The sequence below is a fragment of the Lipophrys pholis genome, assembly GCF_963383615.2.
Source record: "Lipophrys pholis genome assembly, chromosome: 20".
NCBI lineage: Eukaryota > Metazoa > Chordata > Actinopteri > Blenniiformes > Blenniidae > Lipophrys > Lipophrys pholis.
The window spans coordinates 15,742,696-15,761,572 of record NC_137648.1 but is presented as its reverse complement, the minus strand read 5'-3'; the positions used below and the strand labels follow the sequence as shown (position 1 = coordinate 15,761,572).

At 40.7% G+C, this 18,877-nt stretch overlaps 1 protein-coding gene across 1 annotated transcript; it reads left to right on the top strand.

The window, feature by feature from the left end:
- Positions 1–3,961: 3,961 nt before the first annotated feature.
- Positions 3,962–17,440, top strand: tnk2a (tyrosine kinase, non-receptor, 2a; the record flags this gene model as incomplete). The annotated part of the gene is made up of 19 exons (XM_080489525.1): positions 3,962–4,063; positions 5,129–5,291; positions 5,439–5,509; positions 5,934–6,140; positions 6,835–6,984; positions 8,418–8,513; positions 8,628–8,809; positions 8,921–9,047; positions 9,190–9,336; positions 9,983–10,077; positions 10,800–10,994; positions 11,200–11,291; positions 11,443–11,487; positions 11,575–11,810; positions 13,858–14,061; positions 14,141–14,778; positions 15,293–15,431; positions 16,006–16,101; positions 17,309–17,440. The coding sequence occupies 19 exons, from the start codon at positions 3,962–3,964 to the stop codon at positions 17,438–17,440; spliced, it is 3,117 nt and encodes a 1,038-aa protein (XP_080345651.1).
- Positions 17,441–18,877: the final 1,437 nt, after the last annotated feature.

Genomic DNA, 18,877 nt, shown 5'->3' with positions numbered 1-18,877 from the left:
CCTCTTCAGCACGCGCACAGTTACTGCTGGCGAACTGCATCGTGGGAAATGTATCATCACGACTCCTAATATAGTTAAAAATGTTTTTATTAGTATTATTATAGCCTCGACATTGTGACTTTATTAATGTTATCAAATATAATTACAATTTGTTTGACTTCTTCCATTTTAACTTCATTTGAAGAGGTACTTAAAAAAAAAAGCATTGTATGTTTTTCCTGAAAGACTTCACTTTTGACAATTTCAGCTTTTTTTTGCTAATTTTCTTCAGTAAGATAAGGTGTTGTCTTATTTATTCCTCCCACCATGGCCAAATTTGCCAAAGTGGCCTACAAAGCACATAAATTGTATGTTTGTTTAGAAAAATAGCAATTGGATTAAAAAAAATAAAAAGGTGAAAGGTTTTTCTCTCAACAAAAACTACCTGTAATGTAACAGTTGTAAACATTGCAAGTAACACAATTCAAAAACCATGCATCATTGCCTTTTCGCTTCAAGTATGCAGCATGTTGTATTGGTCCATCACATGAAATCACAATTAAATGTATTTTTACTTTTGTGGTTGTAACGTGACAAAATGTGGAAAAGTTAAAGGGGCATGAATACTTTTGCACGCCATCACATGGTTAATGAAAGCAATTATGTTTGCTCATAGCTTCTAAATGTGCAACTTCACATAGCGTTTGCGTTATGTTGAATTTGAATCCCACAAACCTCGACTCAGTTCTGGTAACATCAGCAACATCAACAATAACATTTATTTCATCATCAATGTATCATCCAAAGAGGTAGCTAATTGTTGCACTAATTGTTCACATCTAGTGTTTCTCGCCTAATAATTTAGTGTGAAAGTTAAGTTTTCAAATGTCCATCCAGTGTGACCAGCTACAGCCTCCTAACAGCCTGCTGCGAGTAAACGCTTGGTGCATGTGCTTCAGGCAACATGTGTAAACAGTGGCCATAAATTGTTGCCACTGCCAGATCTATGGCAGCTCAGACTCACAACATGGGAAACTAAATATGTGATAAATATATGTGATGTGGGGGTGTCAAACATGTGGTCCAGAGTCCAAAACAGGCCTGTAACAGGTTCAAACCTGGTCTGCTGGATGACCTGCAAAGTGTAACAATAAAAAAGACAAAATCAGCTTTAAATAAATGTAATGATGTTTCTTGATTTGTCCAAAATCGCATTAAATGTAAATTATCTAGATGGAAATGAGGTTGTTGTCAGGATATAATACAATAATCTCTCTGGTCCTGGGTGATATGTGGCCCCTGAATTAAACTGACTCGGACTTCCCTGATTTAATACTTTATCTGGAGACATTTCGCTAAACACCTTTTGAGATCTTCTAGATGTTTATGCCAAAAACCACAGTTTGATCTATGTTATAGCAATTATATGAGTTAATTAAACCCAGACTTAATATTGCTTAATATGTAGTCTGTATTTTTGAGATAAAATTTCACTCGTGAAGTGGACATTGTTAATGAAGTAAAATTTCTATTTCTATGGTGTCAATGACAGTGATAGTTGTGATAGTTTGTATTTTTCCGGGAAATAACTATGATAATCTCTAAATCATTTTCAAAACTCAATTTTCCTTTTGTGTATATTTATTTCAGTGTTGATTTGTGTGACTAATGTGAAACGACAGAACTGTGAGGCGCATCTGAAGAAATTCCTCCACCGCCCGTGTTAAATGTTCTCTCTTCACTTTACACTTCACCACTTTACTCTGATTCATCTCTAAATATAATTAGTCTGCACTCGCGGCAGCGAGTAAGATACAGGATGATTGCTCCTAAAAACCCAAAGTACCTGATGCTGAGATGAAAGTGACGCGGTCCGGTTCACGCCACTTCTCTCTCTATGTTGCTGAATGCACGATAAATTTAGCTTTCCTATTTTTAGAGCTTCGCCCTTGATGCAGCACGTGCAGCGCAGAGATGAAAGGTCTGAATTTTCTTCCCATTTAGGCCACAGATGTGCAGGTTTTCATGCTTGTTCATACATGAACACACACACACACACACACACACACACACACACACGTACGTACAGACACAATGATAAGCAGTTCATGCACCAATTAGCCTGTATTTGCTGTCACATGTTGCTAATGGTGACAGCCCGGTTTCTACAGTCAGTTCTTCACATTCATCCAATGACTGAGAAAGCTAAGTACACTGTACTATTAAAAGACTTTATATGTTTCAATGAATGAATGTTACAGAAAGTGAACAAGCGATTTAGTATACAGGAGCAGCAGGAAAACATCAAGTGATGCCTTTCAGGTATAATGAAGGCGAATTACTCAAAACGAAATACTAAAATAAACATGAGTGCAAAACTATAATAGTTCTGACTGTTGCAGACCACCTATAAATAGTTACTGTATATTTCAAATGAAAAGCATGTAACAAGCATGAAACGCGTCGTGTTTTATGTCCTCTGGATCCCATGCACAACATCATATGTTTAATATGAAAAATGTGGAATTCTACATCACATCTACTCTAATCTTTTTAAATATTTTCAAAACAAGAAATTAAATCCTTAATTTAAGGTCTTGAAGGTGTAGAGTAATAAGGAAGTTTGTGAATGGGTTATATACTCAATCATTTTATCTGGATTTAGCCTCTATTGGTTGTTTTATTTATTATTCATTTATTTTGGTGGCTGCTAAAACGGCCTGCAGCAGCTTCGTATCACTCCTCTGATTCAGAATCACATGACCCAAATACAGAGTCTTCCAGTTCAGAGGCAAAATATACTTTTATCTTCTTTTAGGCTTGATCGAAGATATGAAAGCTGGAAAGACTAAAAGACCTGTTTTAATAAACTGATGTCTTGATGTCCCAAATCTTCTAAATAAGTGCTTTTTAACTACAACAGAAAGAGGCAGGCGAAATTAAAATAGGTTAATGAAGGAGTGCCGATCAAACAGCAGAAATTAACCTGAAATACTATTAGAAATATTCAATTGTTTTGAATAATAGGAGGACAGAATGGACATTAACCTGCTTTCATCCCTGACTCGAAATTCAGACTTTTATGAGGTGGAGGACTTTAAATATTCATTTTCAAGTCATCAGAAAATTAGCAATGCAGCCCTAACAGCTATTGCAAGAGGTGTTTTGTGTATGATATAGAACAAAGAAAAATAGCAAATCCTCCAAACTGAGATGCAAAAATAACACTTTTGCTTGATAAATGATTTTAGATAAACTGTTAGAATGATTTATTGATGCTTTGTTTGGTAGGAGGCAGGTACCGTACCTCTTGAAAATAAGATTCGCCTTAAGACACATCCAACAGTTAGATAATGTGTGCTTGGTTGGGTTGAGCCGTCTGCATGTCTTTCAGATGCCTGCTGGGAATGGTCTCTGAATGTTTTCTTCTTTGGCCTGGTCATCCATCCATTTGCTCATCCCATCTGTTCACCTATTTGTATCTCTGTTCTCTCTCCCTCTGTCCGTCCGTCCTCCCAAGATCTCTCCGCTCCCTCCTGTCCTCTGCTGAGAGCTGCTGAATTATTTAAGCACCAGGCAGCGGAGCCACAAAGAGATGGAGAGGAGAAGACGCTGGGAGGATAACGGGAAGCTCGGAGGTGTCCGCCGCTGCGTGAAGCCATGAGTCAGCAGGGAGGGAGAGCAGCAGTGGGAGGGAAGACGGAGCCCATTTATAGATAGACAGCTTTAGGTGATACGGCAGGAGAGGAGCAGGAGCGGCGTTGGATGCCTCCTGGTGTGCTGGCGCCCCTGTGTGTGTGTGTGTGTGTGTGTGTGTGTGTGCATGCGCGCATCGATTGAGCAGAGAAGGTCATGGAGCCGAGGGGAGATTAGCGAACTAGAACCGGAGCCGGCAGAGCTGACGCCTCCTCTGAATAGCACAGAGAGAGAAAGAGCAGCAAAGCACCGCAACAACAAAAAGGAGGAGAGGAGCGGCTCCAGCATGGGGGAGAGCTACATGTATCAGCGGCTGCCCTACGCCAGAGGAGAGGAGGGGGAGGGGGAGGACGAGGAGGAGAGAGACAGGAGCAGTGGACGACAAATGGTAAATTCTCAAGTTGTGGCTCACGCATTTGCTGCATATGTTCTCGCTGTGATTTGCGATGTGTGCACGGCTGTGTTGAGTGTTTTCCTGTGATTCCAGGTGCCTGTTATTGCACCGCTGGGGTGAGATGTACGCATCATATTTCACCCGATCTGAATCAAACTGTCTCTCTAGTTCTTTGGTCTATCTCCCTTAAATTATTAACGTGTCTAGTAAATCCATCTGAAAAGAGCAAATCACAGGGAAAAAAACAAAACCCTGGTCTAATCAATAATGTTAATTTAATTCATTTTAATTATTTTTTAAGTGATCAATGTGAACAAATCTTAAAATTTCTTGGGCATTTCAGGTCGATACCTGGCCCGACGGCAGACCATCGTATACTTCTGTGATCAAATAGCAATTAGTGTCAGAGCACAAACTTAAGTGACAGTGCAAAGTCATCTGCATATACAGTAATGCTAACTATGAATAATAAACCATTCCACAAAATGTTTATTGAAAATGGTTTTGTCTTTACAGATCTCAGTTGCACTTAAAACAAGGTTTAACATTTTAAATGTATCATCATCATGTCTGGAAAGAGCGCCAAATTTAAATTAAGTTTATGAATGATGATGTTTGTATTGCACTCCTCAATAAACGGGTTCCACATATTGTTATTGGTGATAAAAGCTCAAAAAATTATAATTTATTCAAGTATTTGACTAAATGCTGAATTAGCAAGGTCGGCCGTTACATTTTGGGTCTCATACATAGAAAACAGCTTAATATTACATATTGAAGCAGTGACAAATAATCTATTCACAGTTTTCAATGCAAATTGAAACATAAGACATAATAGTTCACAGCCGATTTGACCTCAGATTTAGTGTTTCGCCTATTTTCACACTTAATCACAGAGGTTTTTCAGGATTTTTTTCAAAATTCAAACACAAAGCAGAAATAAGCTCGACTGTCTTTTTCCAGCGTTGAACAATGTGAGCAATAGCATACATTAAGGTTTCAGCAAGTATCTGAACTGTGGCCGTGACATCCCAGGTAAAACTGTGTGACGGTGTGCAGATGCAGTGTGAGGAGGGAACGGAGTGGCTGCTGGAACTACTGACAGAAGTGCAGCTGCAGCAGTACTTCCTGCGGATCCGCGATGACCTCAACGTCACCCGCCTCTCCCACTTTGACTATGTCAAGAATGAGGACCTGGAGAAGATCGGCATGGGGCGCCCTGGTGGGTGTTTTGTGTTTTCAGTGTTTCCGTTTCATGAATTTATTCAGATTGAACTTTATATATGCTAGAGCGCAAGAATCGGCTTGTACGTCAATATACACAAAGCAAAAGAAAAAGTTGATTGAAAGTGTGATTGTGTTGGTTCAGGCCAGAGGAGACTTTGGGAGGCAGTCAAAAGAAGAAGAGCGCTCTGTAAACGCAAGTCCTGGATGAGCAAGGTACAGCAAACCCTCCTTTCTTCGACAGCATAACACAGGTGTTGTGCACAGTCCTTACTTTTTAATTAAAAACATAAACAAGCCTTTCTCTCATCTGAACTCACTCTATTGCTGAGCTATTTCTTATCCTTTTATGGTTCAAGATGTCTTTTGCAAACATTACAAAACTATTATAATATCATCTTAAACCAAACAATATATTAAATTCATATGCACCCTTGTCTAAATTCTGCCTATTTCATATTCTTCCTTGGAGGTTGACTCCTCGGAATTGGGAAAGCAAGTCCTCTGTGTGGTACTGCTCTCTGAATTCTGTAACATTGATCTTAACTTCCTCTGTAATACATTCTTCATCATCCTGGAGTCCAGTGAAGTCCTTACAGCTTCTCTGCAGAAAGAAAACGGTGTTCCCTGTTACCTGCAGGTGTTTCCAGTGAAACGGCCCGACGCTGACAACCAGCAGCCCCTCCCACATGGGGCCTCATCCGGCGCCACATCAGCCAACAGCGAGTCTCCAGCTTCACTCACCTGCCTGATCAGAGAGTCGGAGCTGCAGCTGTTCGAGCGACTCGGAGACGGCACGTTCGGCGTGGTGCGGCGAGGCGAGTGGACCGGACCCAACGACAGAGTGGTGAGACGAGAACAGACCGTAGATTTAGGCAGGAGAACCTCGGGTAGCAGTTCCTCCTGCTAGGAGGTTATATTGATATGTATTTCTTATACACAAAAGTAGAATTGAAAATGGCCGGCCAACCAATTTGAACTCGGCGTAACGGAGTTGGAAGTGTGTTAGCTGTTAATGTGTTAACATTCATTCAAGCAGAAATTAATTCATCCCTTTAAAACAAGTCTATTATTTGAAAATTTGGCATTTTTATCTGTCAGTTAGGAGTCGGTGCTTTTATTTGTCATGCAGTTTGCATGTGTGTGTGCAATAAAGTGGGCAAGTGGCCGTGACTGTCATGTTTTTTAGTATTTAACAGTTATTGTGTTTCAAGCATGTAAAATGGCTTATATATTATTGTATCTGTAAAGTTACTCTTATGTTTACATTGTTTTGTTTTATGCTGTTTGTTTATGAGATTTCTGCCAGCCCTTCAATTAGGAAGCCCTCTTTTTTGGAAGGATAATAGCAAATGTTTAAGATTTCAACAATCACGTTTTTTAGCAGCCGTGAACAAAATTGCAGCTCTAGTTTTGTTTTTATACAGTCGCAGTGATTAAGTGATGGTGCTCCAGGCAGGATATCGGTCTGATGGCTGTTCTGATATAGGTTACTGTGTAATTATTAGCTGCTCTAATCTCTCCCTTATATGTGTGTCTAGCTGTCGGTGGCAGTAAAGTGCCTGAAGGCAGGTGTGCTGGACTCAGACGGTCTTGATGATTTTATCAGAGAAGTCAACGCGATGCATTCGCTGAGCCACCAGAACCTCCTCCGGCTGCATGGTATCGTCCTCACACAGCCAATGAAGATGGTAATTGACAGATGGACACTCTCAGTTTAAACATCATACAAGCTGTACACTTTGTCTGGAAATAAAGAGACGCTGTCTTATATCTGTAGACTGTTTCCAACATTGGATGGTAGTTAAATTTACATTTATAGCTTCAACAAAGAAATGTTTGATTTATGCCAAAGCAAATGTTTGGATCACATAATCTTCTGTATTTACTCTAGAAGAGAACACGCATAATGCTCTCTGTCACAAGAGTATTTTCTAGGGATGTCCCGATCACACTTTTTTGCCCCCGATACGGATCCGATTTTTCAGAATTGAATATCGGCCGATACCCCGATACCCGATCCGATACTTACATTGCTATTGCAAATATACTCAACAGTCTATTTTTGGAGCAAGTAAGATGCCTGAAGCTAAAAGCACTATTGGCAGAAGCTTTGTTTAGCAAGAAATTATTGTAAAACTCACTTATTGAATCAAAATTCTTCTCAGAATGACTTAAGAACTTATTTAAACTTTATTCAGTCATAACAACAACAAAAAAAACAATTACACTCTGCAGTCTTGTATCTCTTATTTATGTTAACCTAAACAACTTCACCTGGATTTTGTGGCAAATTAAAAAAAATAAAAAATGAAACCCAGTGAATCAGTTTGACCAACATATAAACTATAAAAAACTGCTACATAAACAGTATTCAGTAAAACCAATCAGAAGAACCCAATTCCCAATTGCCTTTAGGGGCGCTGTGACTCACCAAACACAACAAAAATGCAGAAGAAGACAGACCACATAGAAATTTAGAAGTAGACTTCTGCACACAAACACATAAACCACTATATGTATAACTCTAGTTTTATAGGTCTATGGCCCTGCTCCGCTACATCTGGCTTCTGCAGCTTGACCAGAGCTTGTAGTCCGTGATTGTTGTGGTTATTAGGTGACGTTGTGGACTGTGGTGGGGAGAGGAGGGGGGCGACATTAAACATTAAAATACCTCCAGACTGCTGACATTTTATCCACTCAATGGCTTTAGGCTGCTAACCTCAGTTTACGGCAGGTCGCAAACGGGGCTCGCTTTACGGCAGCTGACGTGAAAAAGTTTTTTTTGTTTTTGTTTTTTTTTTTTAGATCGGCGGGGTGATCGGCTGGATTTGCCGATTCCCAATCACTCACAAATCACCAATATCGGCCCCGATCCGATATCTACCGATCAGATCGGGACATCCCTAGTATTTTCTATATAAAGAAAAAGATGGCCTGAAATATATAAACTAAAAAAATGTTTCAGGATTTCCTCTGATGATTGTGTCAGGAGAACTTTTACAGTCTCATTGTTTGGGTTATTTTGAATCTATAATAAAGGCAATAATTTAGCACATTACATTTAGAGCTCACACACTAAAATGTCCTGAGCTGCATGTGTCTTGTTGGTGTTTGCATGTAGGTGACTGAACTGGCTCCTTTGGGTTCCCTGTTGGATCGTCTCAGAAAGCGCCAGGGTCACATCCTCATCTCTTCACTGTGCAACTACACTGTGCAGGTCAATAAAAAGAGGAGAAGATGAAATAATGCTTAAAAATTATTAGCGATGTTCATACTTATCCCGCGAGCCACTTTCCATGGATACCATACTGTCCGTGTTGTGTTTGTGCAGGTGGCGTGTGGCATGTCTTACCTGGAACAGAAACGTTTCCTCCACAGAGACTTGGCAGCCCGCAATGTTCTGTTGTCCAGCAATGATCAGGTGAAGATTGGAGACTTTGGCCTGATGAGGGCGCTGCCTACACACACTGACCAATACATTATGGAGGAGGGCCACAAAATCCCTTTCCCATGGTGAGGACAATGTAGTCTCTTTAAATTCTATTTAATTTTTTTATTTTTTTTATGTTTACTGATTTGCAGTTCATTTTTATGTGCTTCTGTTTACGTCTTTTTTCTCTGTAGGTGTGCTCCGGAGTCTCTCAAGTCTCGGACTTTCTCTCACGCATCTGACACCTGGATGTTTGGTGTCACTCTGTGGGAGATGTTCTCTCACGGACAGGAGCCATGGCTGGGCCTCAATGGAAGCCAGGTGCAACTTTCGAAAATAACTTTCAATAACTTTCAAAATAAGAAGGAAAAAAAAGAAAAAGATTTGCGCACGAGCATTTTCTGAAAGACCTTGTGTTTCGAAGCAGCTGCGAGGCTTAACATTATTATTCTTGTCTCTGCAGATCCTCCACAAGGTGGACGTGGAAGGCCAGAGGCTTTGCAAACCAGATGACTGTCCTCAGGATATTTACAACGTCATGCTGCAGTGCTGGAGCCCCAAACCTGAAGACAGACCAACCTTCGTCGCTCTCCGAGACTTTTTGCTTGAGGTAGCACAATCAATTTAGTACAAACTAAACCTCTAGGTGTAGTTAAAGAAGTTCTGTTATCTTCATTTATGGGGTTGTGTTTTTATTTATTTATTTTTTCAAAGCGCCACGAGAGTGTGTTTCATTATCACTCAGGTTTAGCCTTTGTGTCTTTAAATCTTTCCTTTCCTCTGATTGGCCGGCTGTCACAAGGCTTGCTTCAATAGTGCTGACCTACATGTAGCATTTAATGCTTCAACTGTAAATATTTGACAGAAAATAAGGGAAAGTAAATAAAACTTCATGTTAAAAATGTTTGAAGCATTAAGATGAAAAAAAGGGTCACTCTTTTTATTATGCCAGGAAATGCTACAATATCAGAGCATAAACCATTCCTTAGGCAAAATCAATCGAATAGAACTTCTAAAAACTATATTTTTCACCACAGTAATTTTACATTTCTTTTCTTCTAAACCCAGTGTCCATCGTACCAAAAACCGCACATTCAGCAGCTGTGCACAAATAAGAAAAAACATCTCATCTTTTTTCTCTGTTGTGGTTATAAAACAAACACACTTGAATGAAAGAGAATTGAAATAATGTGTTCTATGACTGAAAACTGCCTCTGATCCTGCCTGTGTGTGATGATAGTGTGTGTGCTCTGCAGGCCATGCCAACAGACATGAGAGCTTTACAGGACTTTGAGGAGGACGACAAGCTCCAGATCAAGATGAATGATGTCATCACCATTATCGAGGGAAGGTCAGTGTGTGACGGTTTGCTTCCTTCTCCAAAACACCTGACTCAGTGAATCAATAAACATTTCAGAGACCTGAAAATAGCATGCTCCTCATTCAGATTCTACAGTACTCAAAGTGATTTTGTTGTTCATCACATTCACCCAGTAACACACACAGTCACACACTCATGGATGAGGCAGCCATGGACAGTGCTTAATCTATCTGTTTTGATTATAATTTAGAGTTCAGTGTCTTGCTCAAGGGCACTTTGACATGCGTACGGCCCGCTCTGCCTGCTGAACCACATCCGCTCCAATGTTAGCGGTTCATAGTTTGGTTTTGGTTTATAAACTTCAGGGTGAGACGGATCGTAATTACAGCTGAGTTTAGAGTAGCGTGGTGTGTGTTTCAGAATGGAGATCAATGGTTCAATACAAAACAAGTGTGTCTCATTTGGATGTTCTTTGCTTTGTGGGAAATTAATTTAATTGTAAAAATTGTTTCTTGCTGATGCTTATTGTACAAGTATGACCTGATTATACTTTGTGTTTCGTGTGTCTTTGATAAATATTGTGTGTGTACCCAAATTAAAGCCCAGTTTAAAGTTTACCACTTTTGATTTCCCTAACTCATTTCAAAACGTGTTTTATATCCCACAATGTGATACAAGTTCCTTTCTGCAAACAGAATACAGGACTAATAGTTCAACGCTGATTTCTTTGGTGTTCATTGGTGTACCCACAGGGCGGAGCACTATTGGTGGCGAGGTCAGAACAAACGTACTCTGCGTGTTGGCCAGTTCCCTCGTCATGTGGTGACATCAGTTGCTGGCCTCTCCGCCCACGACATCAGCCGACCACTTAAACATTCTTTCATCCACACGGGACACGGGGACACCGACCCCCACCGGAGCTGGGGACATGCAGACCGCATAGACAGGTTGATATCACACCTCTGTGACCAGCGTGAAGGAAGGATGCTTTGTGTGATTGTCTTTTTCGCAGCTCTCCACCAGAGGGCAGCAGAGTACCTTGTGTTGTTCAACATATTCCTCATTGTGTTGTGCAAGAATAAGACAATTGTGGAAGGATTTAAAATGTTTTCAACTTACATCTACATAGAATGATTTCTTATCTTTCTTCAGTCTATATTTGGGGAATCCCATGGACCCTCCGGATCTCATGGGAATTGATTCAGGGACCGCAAGACCGACCAAGCTTCCCAATCGAGCCAAAAGTATAGTCATCCATCCATCTTGATATATTTTGTACATATGAATGCATTATTTAGGCTTTGTTTGAACTTTCTAACATCTAAATAATTGCATTTTTCTTCTGATGGTCGCATACAGTAAATCTTAAGTTAACTTCTCAAATCTGTCTATTAGAACAGCCACCTCCTCGTCCACCTCAGCCTGCTGTTCTACTCAAGAGTAAGTTTCTCCTTCTTCTGTGCTAATTGGGATTCAAACACTTCCTGAAGTTTTGTACTAACGTGTACTTGTTAAACATGTGTTCAGAGCCGTTCTACGATTCAGTGATGGACGATTACGACGACGAGGATGACACGAGTACCTCGTTGGGTCTGAAGAGGCTCGGAGTGTCCCTGGGCCTGAAGCTCCGACCATGGGAAGGGTCTGGCGTACGCTCAGCCAAAAGTGAGGTGTCACTTATCGACTTCACCGACGACAGTTTCAGCTCGACCACCCCGTCTCCACTCACTGAGACGCACCAGCCAGATGAGGACACACTCAAGGTAGACAATTATCTCATTATCACTAGATATCCTATCATCCATATAATAGATTAAGTCATTGGAAAATTAATCTGGAGGTCTTTTTTCTTAAACTGGTAATTCATCACGATGCCCTGAGAGCAATAGTTTATCCTGGGATAGTAATATTTTGTTTTGGTGCGTCTTTTCTTTTTCTGAATACTTGCCCTACAAATCACTTGGGATGCTCTTGAGTGACATTAAAGGGTGAAATCATTCAATTGTTGAGATTTTGTGGATACCATTGTTAAATAGAGTGTTTTTAGTGCAGAAAGCCATACAATCAGTGTGACGTGTAGAAGGCGTATCGATCACTCAAACCTGTAGAGAAGCTCTGAAGTGGTAGCCGTGGCTCCACCACCTCTTTCAGGTTGCGTGACTGGATAGTACTGCAGGTAATACTGGCCCAGAGCTGTGTTGTAATCACTTTCACAGCAGTTGCTTCACATTCTTTATGGTGAATAACATGTTTAAATTGCATTCATCAAGTTGAGGCCATTGAGATTTTGGAGTGGTTTGACTAGCCCGCTGTCACAGAAGAGACGTTCATCGTCAGCTATTTAAAGGTTTTTGACCTTATGGCCTTTTAATTTCAATATATTAACAGTGAAGATGTAGCAGTTCAAAGGTTTTAAAGAACAGACTCTCCAAGCGTTCTCCTACTGATGTTCACAATAGACGATGTAAAAAAGAAGGAACTCTATCGACCCCGTATTCTCTGCAGGCTTTGGAGAAGAAATTCCACAAATAACCCATTTCTTCTTGAATGCTCCTCAAGTGGGTGCAGTGTGATGGATGATTGGTGCTCATTGATCGATCATGTACACATTCATGCCTTAGTGGTCCACTGTGGGGGTTTCAGAGTAATCCCACCTCATAGCCTCAGCCTGCATTCAACAAGCTGTGACTAAAAGCTTTGAAGTTTGGGCTACGTCTTAGGAACACAGCTGTTTACACCGGTGCTTTACAGAACGCAACACAATGTTATTATCTTTTTCTGTTTGTGTGTTTGTTCTTTGTATGATTTTACTTTTCAGTGTAAAGTCATCCTGGGGGCAGTATTAAAAAAAAATCAATTCAAAGTAGTGTTATGAATATACCTGATGATCAATATTACAGTATAAATATTTATAATTTACTAGTTAATAATCTAGCAATGGGATGTTGTTGCATTTATAATACACAAAACTATCAAGGTGCACTAAAGTTAAAATTTTTTATATTTATATTTTAGTTGTATTGAAAGAAAGCCTACGCTGTGGAGGCATCATCTAAACTCTTCCTTTTCACAAACTCACTGTTTCCTGGACAAAACACAATTAAAAGTGAAACTCCAGAGACAAATCATCACTTCAGCCACGTGGGTGTAATCAAGGATTATAATAGCTTCAAGTAAAAAAAGCTCTGCCATAAACTCGTTCTGTGAAGTGTAAAAATGTGCCTTTTTATTTGCCTCAATCCATTTAATGTCAATGCAATCTACAGCCACTCATAAATAAATAAAAACCTCAATCTAAAAAGTGAATATTGTAAGAGGGACAAATTTTTCCAGGTTTTTTTTTCTTATTTAAATAAGTTACATTTACAACATCAGGTTAGGTTTTATGCTGACATGAAGAAATAACAGACGTTATGGTGTGAGTTGCAATACAAATGCATCTAAGCTCGTAAGAATGTGTGAATAAACACCAAGTTCATGTAAAATACAATTCCTGTTTTCATCATTTTTTTCTATTTTCAAATGCTAACAAATCCATGACTTGTAGCTTCTAAAAGGACAATAGCTTTGCTTCTTTCAGTTTGCTGAAGTCACGTCTTTAAGACAGCTATATGAATTTGTAAGCCATATAATATAACCAGAGAATCTGTAAGGTGGGCTTTGCTCGTAATTCTTACCCTAAGCTCCCCTTTGAAAAACAATGACATGATAAGACCAGGGATTGGTAGAACAAATCATGCAGCCGGCATATTGGAGGTGCCATTATGTTTTTGGTGGCGTTCACTGTGGCTCTTGTGCTGTCCTCCCCAGGACACGCCCTCCATCCTGGACTGGCCTTTACCCCAGCCGGCGTACGACGAGGTCACCACAGAGCTGGAGGACCAGTCAGAGGATCAGGAGGTGCAGTCTATCAACAAAGGGGCGACTGAGGAAGACTCAGCAGCCCAAGGCAGCGGCATGTCGAGCCGTAGCGAGTCCCAGTCAGCGGACCTCTTCCAGGAGCTGCAGAGGGAGGTAGAGTCAAGTGAACTGAACATGATAAGTGGCACCAACATACATTTATTTGTACAATAATGTTTCTTTGCGCACATAGGTGATGGTGAAGCTGCAGGTTCCCATGGCAACCGGCCGCTCCCTCCCCTCCTCTCCACTGCCCTTGCCTCTTGCTCCTTTGGGCCCCCACCGACAGATCTACCTGCCTCCCCCTTCACCCTCTTCCACCACCTCCTCCATCGTGTCCTGTTTCGAGGACCGGCCGGTGCTGCCTCCTCGCAGCCCCGTCCCGCCCCTGCGCCCCTCCAAACACAACCTCAGCGCTCGGCCCGGTCACCCACAGGCCCGCTCCAGCTCCATCTCGCTGGGCAATGAGGATGACGTGCCCCCTCAGATCCCCCCCAGAGATCACGCCTTCTCCCAGCCAGGCTCGCGCTCCTCCTCCCCCCTCCCGCTGGTGCCACCACTCTCCTCCTCCCCCATGGCCCTGCCACCTCCTCCTCTCTCCGTCTCCCCACGCCGGTCCTGTGGGCTCCTGGGTCCCCTCCTGTCTTCCAGCGGCACGTCCTCCTCTGCTCCCTACTCCTCCCGGCTTTCAGCACCAAGCTCCTCCTACTCATCCACCTCCTTACTGGAGCCGCTGTCCTTTCGTGAAGGCCGTACCCTGTCCTCTCTGATCGACAGCTCTCAGAGCTCTGCTCCAACCCCGCTGCCAGAGAGACCTGCTTTTCTGGAAAGGTGAGACTTTTCAACTCTCACACTAAAAGACCCTGCTGGTATTTGAACCTACGAAGCCGTGCAGCCTCACCTGCAATAGAAAATCACAAAGTAATGTTGTTGGACTGTTCAGAAATCTGGACCGAGACCAGAGACTTTCTTGTGCTAACCACGACACCAATGTGCGACCAGATATCGAACTTGTCACTTGACTGACTGATTATTCAGCCAATTGCTTTACACCACAAGCTTTGTTTTAGCACTTCTGTGCAAGAATTTGTGAGATCAGAGTTGGATTTTAATCTCATGTCAGTCAAATTCCTCATCTGTCATAGCATAGCATTCAGCATGTGAACGTTTTATGGCAACTTCTTTTAAGGATGAGTTTCAAAATGTAGTTGACTGTTTTCATCTCATACCAAGATTTATTCAGTGCATCTGTATAATTTGTAGTTTTTTTTCGCACACGAGCGTCAATGTCTGTTCCTGAGGACTTTATTTTGTATTAGTCATCATATTTTGATTCCATGTCCAGATACGGAGCAGCTAACATGGCAGCAGTCAAACCCATGATCCAGCAGCAGCATAGCGGCGTCAAACCAAACACTTCCTACAACAACAACAATGGGCGGGCTGCAGCTCCCAGCATGCAACAGGGGCAGAACATCACACAGGTAAAAGAGAGCAGAGGGAGATGAAGTGTGTCTGTAATAGGGATTATAGTTGAATGCCACATTCACTCATCATTAAACATCATTGCATGAGCGTTTTATTATCAGTAAAGCTTTAATTTGCTCCAAAAGCAATTTCTATTGCTTGTTTGTATGTTTTGTTGGTCTTTAAGCCAACACAAGACTCAATAAATTATTATCATGATGTTAGATTTGGCCCTGATGTGACTAAAATAGAAGTAAAGAAAATGTGTGAAGTTGGTTTCGGTTTGAGTTATTATTCTCCTTCCTTTGTCAAACCCCGTCCACATACAGGACACTGGTTATCTTGTATGTGGTCATTGTTGGAGGTAATCAGGTCTTGCATATACATGTGCGGAATTCTAATGTGTGAAGAGATCAAAGGCAAATCAGTTCTCACCAGCAGGCCTGTCTTTTTATGTTTACATTTCATTTGCATGTGCAGACATTATTCTGTCTCTTTGCAAACACAAGACACGTCGTACCTTTTATTCCACTTTATCTCCATGCGGCAAACAGTGCAAACAGTCCGTATGTCCATGTATTTGGTTTACAGGTGCAGGGAGCGGTACACGGTGTGACGACGGAGGAGTGCCAGGCCGCTCTGCAGCGCCACCACTGGAACGTCCCTCAGGCTGTGAACCATTTAAAGGTAACAGAGAGGGCTGGACAAAGTGCTGGAAAGTTGGCAGAGCATTCTTGTGACATTCCACAGCATCATTTTCCCACAATAAATCACTTATTTTCCAGAAATAAACTTTGATTCCACTTAGTAACTGAAACTTGACATTTATTACGAAACTAATGAATAGTGGTTAAATTGCGCAACACAGAATCACAAGTACACAAACAGCTCCTGGAGGGCTTTTCTTGAGAAAAGGGAGCATTTGGGGGGTATATTGACTTCTCTGAATGAACAAAATTTTCCTTGTTACAGAATTCCCTGTAATTTTTACAAAACTCCACAAATCATTCTTCTTATTCCTTTCAAACAGTCTCTATCATTATAAAAGGAGAGTCTAGTGATTTCTCTTGATGGCAAAACCTTGTTCGTACAGGATGAAACTTATTCTTATATTTAAACCCTGTTTTTATTTGTGTTAAAATTCAGGACATATAAACTATTAAATGATTGATATGCTTTTGTAAATGATGGCATCCTGTTAAAAGATAAGAAAAACAATTGATCATATAAAATTTCAGTATTTTTAGGAGTTATAAACTTTATTGAAGGGTTAATAAAGGCTTGAAGTTCTTCAGTTTTGTGTGGTTCATGTGGAATATTTAGAAGCCTATTAAGGAATCAAACCTATTTGGTAGTTCGTCACATTTCTTCCCAAGTTAACTCACATTAGGAAAATAATAATTACTGATTACGGTACATGATTAAACTGCTGCACTAGATATTGATATAGGTATGATTTGGGTTTTGCATATGTATGAATATATGATAACTTCTGATTTAAAGATCTCATAATCAGTTTTGTTTTGCGCCTTTGCGTTGATGAAACTAATGCATATTTGTTCAACAGTCTGTTATCACACAACGTTTGATCAGGTGAACAGTGATGCTACAAAGTCTAGTGGGCCATATAATGTTTTTTTCCCCAAAATTTATCAAGAAATTATCGAATTAGTGTGATCTTTTACACTATTAAAGTCATTTCATTCAATGAGGCTGTTGAGGCCATATAAATATAAGCAATTTCTACTACCTCTAAGAAGTGAACGAAGGTACAGGTAATTCTAAGGTCTTCATTGACTGCACATACAAAATATTACATGTAAACAAGATCGAACGATAATGAGACAAGGTGAATTTGTTGACATGCCTGAAAGACTTTCCTTATCTGTGGCAGGTGGAGCAGCTGTTTCGACTTGGGCTGCGTTCAAAAGAGGAGTGCGAGGAGCTTCTGCAGCGCTGCCACTGGGACCTGGAGCAGGCCAGCACCATCATGCTGGACACGTATGGACAACATCGCAATAGGTAGTCAACAGTACCTCAAGCAGATCAAACTGAGGAGAGCAGGAAAAAAGATAATGAAGCAGCTGCTCTTTGTCTGTTTCACACCTAAATTTCTTCAACAGTGACAGATTTGAGTTTCTCCTTTATTATATCCCGTTTGTTAAATATTGCTTTTTGTCCTCTCTGTCTGGACCATCATAATATTACTAGCACCAGTGAATTTAAGATTTTATTTCATGTAATGTGAGATTCTATTGCTGATTTTAATAGTCTGGGTATTAGTTTTTTGATCAGTCCACATCTGGTTGATATCAAAGAAATCACTTTTATTTGCTTGGAGATCATTTAGATGAGACATGCTGTGCTGTTGCAAGTAACATTTTGTCGTGTGGTATTAAAAAGTGAATTATGTTAATATATTTTATTGCTTTCAAAAGAGCAAGAGAACTCCACATGATGGACGGTTTGTTGCCAGTGACTATTACCCACTTATGTTTTATTCCAAAAGAGAAGTGTATTACCCACATTTATAGTGTTAGGATTTGTAATCGACACACAAGATTGGTATGACATCGTACTTTTTCACTAAAAGCATCTTGTGCAATTTTCTTCAAATTGACCAAAATGTGAGTGAAACAGACCTCCGATCTCCATCCAAGTGTTTTGTGTCAACAGAAAGTCATTGGTGCCATTTAGTGGCGGCAGCACGTTTCTGACGGCCAGCAGAAGGTCTGTGAGGCGTTCAAGGACAGTTCAAAGCGTTGGTCATCTGAGGTTTCACTCCAGCTGTGATCCAAGTCTAGAACCGGAGAAACACAGACTCCAAAAGAACTAAACAATGAGTGTTTTTTCATATTTAGCCTTTGTCATGGGGCAGCCATGCACATTTGTCCGAAACTGAACTCCCTGACTGTTAATGATTCAAAGACAACCATGAAGCAGAGACATGGAGCTGAACTCCAGCACTTCCACAGCACAACCACAGGAAAGATTCCCAGATATGTCACACATACATTAGTGACATGAAGCTGAAGTTATCTTGGAAAGACAGAAGAACTCACTGCCCATTTTAACTATTCTACAGCCACAAATTAAAAATATATCCACTCAATCGAGCTGTCAAAATGTAATAAGATTTGATCTGATTCATGGACAGACGTTAAGCATTAAAATACACTATTCAGAAATGAATCAAAAACTAGCCATAAGACTCCAGAGGAGTAGTTCATAATCCATCAGTTTGGATACGTGAAGCAACATTATTCAACAGTTTTTACTAGATGAATGGAAGATTAAATGGGGTTTATTCGTTTTTTGAACCTCCGATGTCTGGAAAACAAGCGTGTGTTGTTCATTTTAAACACCTGGAGTCGCTTTAATGTGAGCTCAGCCGTCTCTACTTGCAGCTACATGTCAGAAAAGATATCCAAGACTTTGCTGCATCTGTTTTGTCCTGAGCTGT